General features: G+C 38.4%; 1 protein-coding gene and 1 non-coding gene across 2 annotated transcripts; one reads left to right on the top strand and one right to left on the bottom strand.

Moving 5' to 3' along the window:
• Positions 1-2,447: 2,447 nt before the first annotated feature.
• LOC107862119 lies at positions 2,448-2,960 on the bottom strand. Its single transcript, XM_016707577.1, has one exon. The coding sequence runs from the start codon at positions 2,958-2,960 to the stop codon at positions 2,448-2,450; it is 513 nt and encodes a 170-aa protein (XP_016563063.1).
• Positions 2,961-4,027: 1,067 nt separating this feature from the next.
• Positions 4,028-4,133, top strand: LOC124892178. The gene has a single exon (XR_007050113.1). It is a non-coding gene; the product is annotated as a small nucleolar RNA R71 (small nucleolar RNA).
• The last annotated feature ends 5,347 nt before the right edge of the window (positions 4,134-9,480 follow it).

The raw sequence follows: 9,480 nt of genomic DNA, 5'->3' as shown, positions 1-9,480 counted from the left end.
CAAAGCAACAGCTTCTACCCATTTTGAGACATAGTCCACAGCCATTAGGATGTATTTTAACCCATATGAGCTTACAAATGGGCCCACCCATGAATTCGATGCCCCATACATCAAACAACTCTACTTTCATCATCTTGGATATCGGCATCTCATGGCATTTGGAGATTGATCCTTGCCTCTGACATTGATCACATCTACGAGCAAACTCATATGCATCTCTGAATAGTGTAGGCCAATAGTATCCACTCTGCAATACTTTTTGAGCAGTCCAGTCAACCGCATGATGACCACTAATAGGTGAAGCATGGCATGCTTCCAAAATACTTAGCACTTCTACTTCTGGGACATAACACCTAATAATACCATCTGCACATAGCCGAAAAAGGTAGGGCTCTTCCCAAAAATATTGGGTCACATCATGAAGGAACTTTTTTCTTTGGTGAAAGGAAAGATTATCCGTCATCACCTCACTTACCATATAGTTTGCAAAATCAACATACCAAGGTATCTTCTCGAGCTTTGCAGTTAGTATCTTCTCATCCAGAAAGAAATCATCAATATCTAACTCGTCCTTGATTGCTTAGTCGCCTTCAAGTTTGTATAAGTGATCTGCCACTTGATTTTCACATCCCTTATGATATTTTACCTCAAAGTCAAATTCTTGAAAAAATAACACCCACCGGATCAATCTCGACTTTGCATCTTTCTTCACCATTAAATACCTCAGAGCTGCATGATTCGTGTGGACCACCACCTTGGTCCCTAGCAAATACGCTTTGAATTTATCAAAGGTATAGACTACAGCTAGGAGCTCATATTCGGTAGTGGTATAGTTCTTTTGAGCTCCATTCAGGACTTTGCTGGCATAATAGATTGAATGAAACAACTTATCCTTCTTCTGCCCCAACACAACTCCAAACGCCACCCCGCTAGCATCACGCATTAGTTCAAATGGCTTTGTCCAGTCAGGAGTAATAATAACTAGAGCCTTCACTAATTTCAGCTTAATGCATTCGAACGCCTGTTTGCAGTCATCATCAAAAGAGAACTTGGACTCCTTTTCAAGAAGTTTGCATAATGGGTTTGCAACCTTCGAGAAATCTTTTATAAATCTACGATAGAATCCTGCATGGCCAAGAAAGCTACGCATCCCTTTTACTGAGATGGGGGAGGTAGTTTCTCAACGTCCTCAACCTTGGCCTTATCCACCTCAATACCTTTTGTAAAAATTTTATGACCGAGAACAATGCCTTCCTTCACCATGAAGTGGCATTTTTCTAGTTAAGGACCAGATTAAACTCTTCACACCATTGTAATGCTTGAATTAGATTCAGCAAGCACAAGTCAAAGAAATCTCCAACCACTGAGAAGTCATCCATGAACACCTCCAAGATGTCCTCAACCATATCAGAGAAAATCGACATCATGCACTTTTGAAAAGTGGCCAATGCATTGCATTAACCAAAAGGCATCCTTTTAAAAGAAAATATATCGTATGGGAACGTGAACGTCATCTTTTCCTGATCTCTAAAAGCAATGGAGATCTAGTTATACCCCGAATAACCATCCAAGAAGCAGTACCAACCCCTTACTTCTAATCAATCAAGCATCTGATCTATGAATGGTATCGGAAAATGATCTTTTAGTGTCCACAAGTTGAGATTTCAATAATCCATACACACACTCCACCCAGTGATAGGCCTGAGTGGGATTAATTCATTCTTCTCGTTGGCCACTACTGTCATGCCTTCTTTCTTGGGCATGCACTATACAGGACTTACCCACTTACTATCTGATATCGGATACACCACCCTTGCATCTAACCACTTGATGATTTCTTTCTTCACCACCTCTTGTATGGGTGGGTTTAGGCGATGCTGATGCTCAATAGTAGGCATACAATATTTCTCTAGCTGAATCTTATGCATACATATGCCAGGAGGGATACCAATGATATCTGTAATAGTCCAGCCAATAGATCTCTTATACCTCTTAAGAACAGAGATGAGAGCTTCTACCTATTATTCGCCCAGATCGGCAACAATAATAACCAGTAGTGTATTTCCACTACCCAAGAATACATACCTCAAATGACTGGGTAACTCTTTCAATTCTAACATCGGTGGATCTTCAATGGATAGCTTCGCCGGTGGTGAAGGTCAATTATTAAGGTCAAGATTAAGCTTCTTAGGGGCATAAGAGTACGACCCCATCCCTATCAAAGCACAGACAGTTTCTTCGTACTCCTCAATATCCTCACGATCAAAATTCATAATTACTGCATCTAATAGCTCAACAGCAAGCTGCTCTTCTATAGATACTTCCTGCTCGTCCTCATAATATACATCAAATATGGAGAACATACTCATTTCTTTATGCTACTTCATAGATTTCCATACGTCAAAACGTACCACTTCATCATTCATCCAAAATAAGAGCTCATTAGCTCACAAATCAATCAGCACACTTTCGGTTGTGAGCAAAGGTCGGCCTAAGATTATGGGAACTTTAAAGTCCATCTCGTAATCCAAAATGATAAAATCTGCAAGGAAAATGAAGGTAGCCACCTTCACCAATACATCATATAGAATACCAATAGGTCGTTTTACCGATCTATTCACCATTACAAGCCATATATTGGTTAGTGTAGGATATCCCAAGCCCAGCTTTTTATAAGTGGCTAGCGACATCAGATTAATGCTAGCCCCCAGATCACATAAAGCCTTAGCAAAATCAAAAGACCCAACCGTGTAAGGAATAGTGAAAGCTCCCAGATCTGCCTTCTTCTGTACTAAGGACCTTCTGGCAATCGCACTATAATGATGGAAATTATCTGTCGGTTCATATCTTTCTACCCTTTTCTTTGTCAAGAGGTCCTTCATAAATTTGGCATACCCTGGCATTTGCTTCAGTTTCTCTACCAAAGGCATATTTATAGTCAGTTGCTTCAGCATTGCCATAAATTTACTAAACTTTGTGTCATCAACCTTCTTTTTCAGTCTCTGAGAAAAGAAGGGTGGTGGTTTTCGGAGAGTTTTATCCACCACTTACTTTTCCTTATTTTTCTTTTCTTCAAACTTATCAGACTGCTGACAGTTGGGTGTAGCATTATGAATAATCTCGTCAGGGTTTTCAGCTTCTACGGGATGATCACAATCTGCTTCATCAACACTCTCTGTTATACTATCAACCACAGGCTTACCCACAGATGGGTTTGCCAATACCTTACCACTCCTGGTGGTAATTGCCATACATGACCCATCCTTTCTTAGATTTTGCACTATGTCACTTGGTAGAGTGCCAACCTTCCTTTGATTAAATATCACAGACAGTTGACTCATTGTCTGCTCTAACTATTTTATTGAAGTGGAATGCGAATCAACTAATTGATTCATCAAAGACAAATCATTTTTACCTCAGCTACTCCTATGTTGGTTTCCTCTACTCTCTTCAATAGCTTAGCCATCATGTCCTCCACAGACATCTTCCCAGAGTTAGATGCAACAGCCTCACGATTCCTAGAAGGAACATACAAACCACTTCTGCCATTCTTATTCTTCCAATTTCCTTGGTCTTGGTCCTTGTATTCGGATTTTTCATAGTAGTTCCGACCTTGGTTTCCTTGGCCACTGCCTTAGAAACCCCTTGATTATTCAAGTAATTTTCTTTCTCCTCAGAGTCAGAGTCAGCTCTTCCCTATGATGCAATATCTTTAACCTTCTCTATCTTTCTGAATAATAAATGCTTAGTAAGAAGGTCCATCTGTTTTTTCATGTGAGCCATATCTTGATCACGTTTCTCCTCCCTTTGTCTCTGTTCTGTAGTTATGCCAATATATATAGTAAAGCTTGCTACCTCAGAATCCCTGGTATGCCAAGCTCTACCTTTTTTTGTCATACGATCCAGCATCTCAGATGCCTCAAGAAAAGTAAGGTCCATAAATGACCCACCCCCAGCATTATACACCACTGGCTTAGTCACTGAATTCAAGGCCCTATATAATATCTCTTTCAGGTGGATGTTGGTCATCTAATGATTCGGGTACTGTGTGATCTTATTTTTGAACCTTTCCCAAGTTTCATAAAGAGCTTCAGTTGGAAGCTGCCTAAAATTATAGATTTCATCTCTTAATTGTGCCCTCTTAGATGGTAGAAAGAACCTTTCTAAGCAAGCATCTTTCAATTGCCTCTAATTTTTAATAGAGTCGAGGGTTAGCCCATTCAACCATAATGTTGCTTCTCCAGAAAAAGATAACGAGAATAATCCTAGCTGAATAGTATTTTGCCCAACTCTCAAATTGTTAAATGACTTTCATGTTGAGATAAAGTTGATCAAATGCATATTCAGATCATCACCAGCAAGTCCACTGAACAGTCCCTTTCAGATACAACAACTAGATCATCATACCCGTAATATTAAACTTGTCTCTGGGTGCTAAGGGCAGAGGAATAATAGCCTCTATGGCACCAGCCCCATCCAACTCGTCATTATCATCATCAAGAGCAAACTGAATATCTAGGCGTTCGGGTTTTATTCTAGCCTGACAATTTTTGTTGACATTTCTATTCACTAGTGCAACTTCATCATCTGTACGCCTTGGATTTAGTAACTCATCATTGCCCAGGTCTTCATCATCTGGATTTACCTCCCAACCAGCATTATTAGCATTCTGCTGGTTTACTTGAGTGGCTACTAAGGCAGCTAATCTAGCCTGATCCTACTGAGCAGCTACCCTTTCTGGGTCCCATTGACCATCCATTTTGCTAATGAGATGTGGTTCAGGATTAATAGGTAATAATGGTTGACCCGATCTTTGCGTACTTGGCATGTAAGACACTCAACCTGCACGAAACAAAAACAACAAACAAAAAGTAAAATTTAGGAATCTTTGACCAAATGGGCGATTAACAATCACAAACTTAGTTGACAACAGTATTCCCCGAAAATGGCACCAAAATTTGATATGCCCAAATTACAACTCTCATTAGAAAGTGCAAGCGGTCGCTGTCAAACATAGAACCCAACTAAGTTGGGTGTCGAATCCCACAGGGAATACTGTGCTTACTAAGTATTGTAATCGTTACTGGACTGTTGATCAGAGGTTCCTGAATAAGGTTTTTTTTTGGTTTTTAACTTATAAAATAATTAATTGTAAAAAGAGTATTCTAACAAATGATTCTCTTTGTGATTCGTAACTTTATGAGATTAAACAAACCATGGATATGGTCACCAAAATGCTAGGACAATTAGGATTGTAAATCACTTATGAGTTCTATTTAGCAAATTCAATTGCAAGAATGGTTGAGACCTATTCTTTATCCCTTAGTTTATCAACCTAAGTGGATAGATTATCCTCTAATTCCCTCGAACTCAAAGGATGCATTGTTCTTTCAACCAAATTTCTCATGTAAGCTAATCCTGTTAGGGCATTTGCCATTACTCTAAAGGTTAAGGCCCTTAGAATTCATGTAAACACTTTCTTTTCCCAACAAACACTTTCCTTTCAGACAAGTGATGTTCTTGGGCTCAATTTTCAAGTTTGCAACCAAGAAAAGTGTTAAATTGAAGAAAGGTTTATCATTTAGTTACGGAACTCAATTTGATTCACAACCCATACATGCTTTTCACATTAAGAATCCCATAACCCTAGTTATGGGATCTTAGCCACAAAACTCCATAGAAGAAGGAGAAATGATTCTTGTATTATTCATAAATAGATTTAAAATTCACTTACAAAGAATCCCAAGAATCAGTTCTAGAATCTTCAATAAACAATATTCAATGATAAAAATTCTCCAAGATCTCTATCAATCCCCCAAAGTACTAGGTTACAGAGAGTCTCAATAGAAGATAAAGCTTGTAAAAGATAAAAAGTTTATCTCTTAACCCTAGAATTTGGTATTTATATGTTCCCAGATAAAAAAGGAATTTAAAATTTAAAAGCAAAAAAGTCGCGTGCAAGTTGATGGTCCATATAGTGGTCCGTCACAGTATTGACGGTCCACCATCTGGTCCGTCACTTATTTCTTCCAAATCCCAGCTTTTGGATAAGGCCTGACGGTGACACTGATGGTCCATCGTAATATTGATGGCCCACCATGTTGAACATCACTAATTCCTTCAGAGAGGTGGTTTCTGGATAAGGATTGACTGTGACACTGGTGATCCGTCGCAAGACTGACGGTCCACCATATTGATCGTCACTAAGTCTTTTTGAGAGGTGGTTTCTGGATAAGGATTGACGGTGACACTGGTGGTCCATCGTAAGACTGACGGTCCACCATGTTGATCATCACTAAGTCCTTTAGGATGCCATGTTCTGGTTCGTCTTGACGGTCCACCTGGTGGTCCTTCGCAAGACAAACGATCCACCATTTTGACAGTCAAACTCTCTTTTCTTCTACTTTTTCCAGTTTTCTTCTGTGGTTATCTCTTTTTACTGAAAGCACTAAAAAACTTTATTAAATAACACTTTGGTTGCTCGAAAACATACAATTTTCTTAAGTAAATGATGCTAACTGTTCCGTAAGATACCGAAACATCAGTCACGGAGGTAGCTCAAATAGCAATTGTCAAATTCTAGTGTTGCTCCGCGATACTAGCGCGTCACGCCAAACTTCCATGTCGTAGACAATGTGACAATGCGATAGCTCCGCATCGTGCCACCGTGCAGTTTCCTAATTTCAATTTCCATTGACATGGTGCGATAGCACCGCGTCGCACTAAGGGTCCAATTCGGGAAATTTTACTAAAAATTTAACTATATGTCCAGGGTTAAAAGGATCAATTTGCCCCCTATATAAGATTCCAAACACAGGATTTAGCCCTTATTCATCTAAAATATTGATGCTTTTCTCAAATACTCTTAAGAACTCAAGCTAGGGTTTTCATAGAAGGTCCAATTTTAGGAAGGTTTCACCATCAGTCTTCATGAAATCACGATCTAAAGTATGTATTGTGTTAATTCATGGACTCCTTTTGTCCATGAAGTCCAAGAATCCTTTTTAACTACAAGTTATGGATTTTCTTCATATTTTCATGCTTTGTATGTTCTCTTTCATGTTGATAAATGAGGAATTGATTTCTATTTCATGATTTGATAATAAATTCCATGTGGGTTGATTAGTATAGATAAAGATTTATAAAATCTCATGACTAAAACCTTGTATGATGGAATTGGAATTGAAGCATGATGTTTAATTGTTGTATAATGTGCTTTACATGTACTATGCCTACAATATGTTTGATTAAATACCTAGATGAAGGAAAATTGTCTAACTAGTATGATAGCATGAAATCCCCATGTATGTACAAGTTTATGCCTATTACATATTTGATGAAAGGCTCCTATGAATGTAGTATGTATTATGATGTTAGTCAAGTCTTCAAGTAAATCATGCTATGTCAGTTTTCTTTTATCGAATCCTGGGGGTACTTGTACCCGAAATATTAGCTATGTGCCTAGAGCCATGTCATGTTTTTCACGATACTCTCAGTCAAGCTATGAACTCTTAGACTTCAAATAGTCTTATGACTCAGGAAAAATCTCCATGATCTCCTGATTCAGTCAGTTGTCAGATATAAGTAGTATTCCGTCAGCCATGAAAATTCAGTAACTCAGTCCATGCTCAGTTCAGTTCAGTAAATCATGCTCAGTGTCCATTTAGATGGGAGTAGGAATTAGCACCAAGTGAACCCAAGGATGGGGACTCACCTATTATACGAGGGTGTGATTCCTAGAAGCAATCCTTGCGTTCCAGAACTATGTAGCCAGCATAGGTTGAGACATCATAGCCTGCTATATGAGGGTAGAAGAGCTGTCTTGACCTGTTATGTGAGGGTTCCCACCGTTCTCACTAGAGTTACTTGTTATATGAGGGTTACTCATATGTTGTCCTTACTAGTGGTGCGATATTGACACCCTCTCAATCAGAGCATAGATTAGACCCCAGCTCAGCTATCATAGAACCTTTGGGGCATGTCGGTTAGATACTACTTCCCACAATTTTATGTTATAGAATTAGGACTGTCAGATACAATCACTCAGTCTCAGTAATAGAACTCAGATAGTTCTTCATATTTTAGGACTTTCAGATACAATTAACTCAAATACAATACGAAACTCAGATAGTTCCATGAGATTCAGAATTGTCAGTTACAGTCACCCACGCTATCAGTTATACTCAGATACAGTCACCCATGTTATCAGTATTATTTAGATATAGTCCTTCATGTTATCAATCATATCAGTTATTAGCATGCCACATTATCAGTATACAGACTCAGAAATCATGAAATCATGTTGTCAGTTACAGGTATGTATTTATGCATGTATTCTCACATTCATGTTAGACAGTCAGTTGGCATTATTCGTGCATGTGAACCATTGTATATAGCCTACCTCACATGTATACTCAGTACATATGTCCTGACGCATTTGCGCTAGGGTGTTTTCTTTTTATGTTACACCATAGGTTCAGAGACACGAGTTCCATATTGCAATATATTCCAGTTTTAGCAGTCAGAGTAAAAGTGAGTTCTCATCCTTCGAGGACATAATGATTTTCTAGTATCTCATTGATTAGCTTATTAGTTGGAGTTAGTTGGGAACATATCCTATCAACTCCTTATTCAGATTCTTCAGACAGTAGAGGCTTTCAGACTATATGTAGACCAGATACAGACTATTATGTTTTAGACTTCAGTTTTATTTTGGGTATTCTATTACCCCTCACAGATGTTATATCATTCAGTTATGTTTCATGATCGAACCTTATGGCCTTTCAGTGCATGTTTCTGCATTATTAAGTTATCTTATGAAGTATACAGGTACAGATATCAGTCATGGGTTAGCTTGTGTCCCTCGGGGTCATAAGCACCATGTAGCATTTCGGTTCACCAAATCGGGTCGTTACAACTACAGAGAGAAAGAATCGATTAGAGAGAGAAATAAAAACTTCACAAATGGCGGAATAAATTTTTGCAGCACAAAAAAATGCAGATTACATATATAGGGAAGGAGAAAATATGACAGATTTTATTTTGGCATAGAAATAGATGGAGTTTTATTCTGTGCAAAATTTGTATTTTTCAGTATCTCTAACAATCCAAAGGCAATTCATGTTGCTAGCTAATTTGTGGATATGAAATGTGGTGCTATCTTCAGAGTTCTTTAGAATGGCTGAAGAAAGAAGTGGATTATTCTAGAGAAGTGGAAAGAGGGATTTTCATTAGTATGAAATCACTATTTTTCCTTTGGTCGTTCCTCAAGAAGCAATACAAGCACCAATATGTACAAGCGGCCCTTCTTTGCCAAGACTAAGTCTATCTCCGACTGAACTTATGCTTCCAAAAATCTAAAACACCGAGTAGGAATAACAACAAATTATCTTATTTAGAGTGACAAAAATTCAGATCAAAACTAATTGTGCTATCATACCTTTCCAACTAGAGTTCTGAAAAGAAGGATACCATGTGTGT

This window comes from Capsicum annuum, chromosome 1 (assembly GCF_002878395.1).
Source record: "Capsicum annuum cultivar UCD-10X-F1 chromosome 1, UCD10Xv1.1, whole genome shotgun sequence".
In the NCBI taxonomy this organism is placed as follows: domain Eukaryota; kingdom Viridiplantae; phylum Streptophyta; class Magnoliopsida; order Solanales; family Solanaceae; genus Capsicum; species Capsicum annuum.
Note: the sequence above shows the minus strand (reverse complement) of the source record. Positions and strands in the feature narration are given on the sequence as shown.

Coding starts and splice junctions, on each gene's coding strand:
- LOC107862119 (XM_016707577.1), bottom strand. CDS start 2,960: ATGGCAATGCTGAAGCAACTGACTATAAATATGCCTTTGGTAGAGAAA.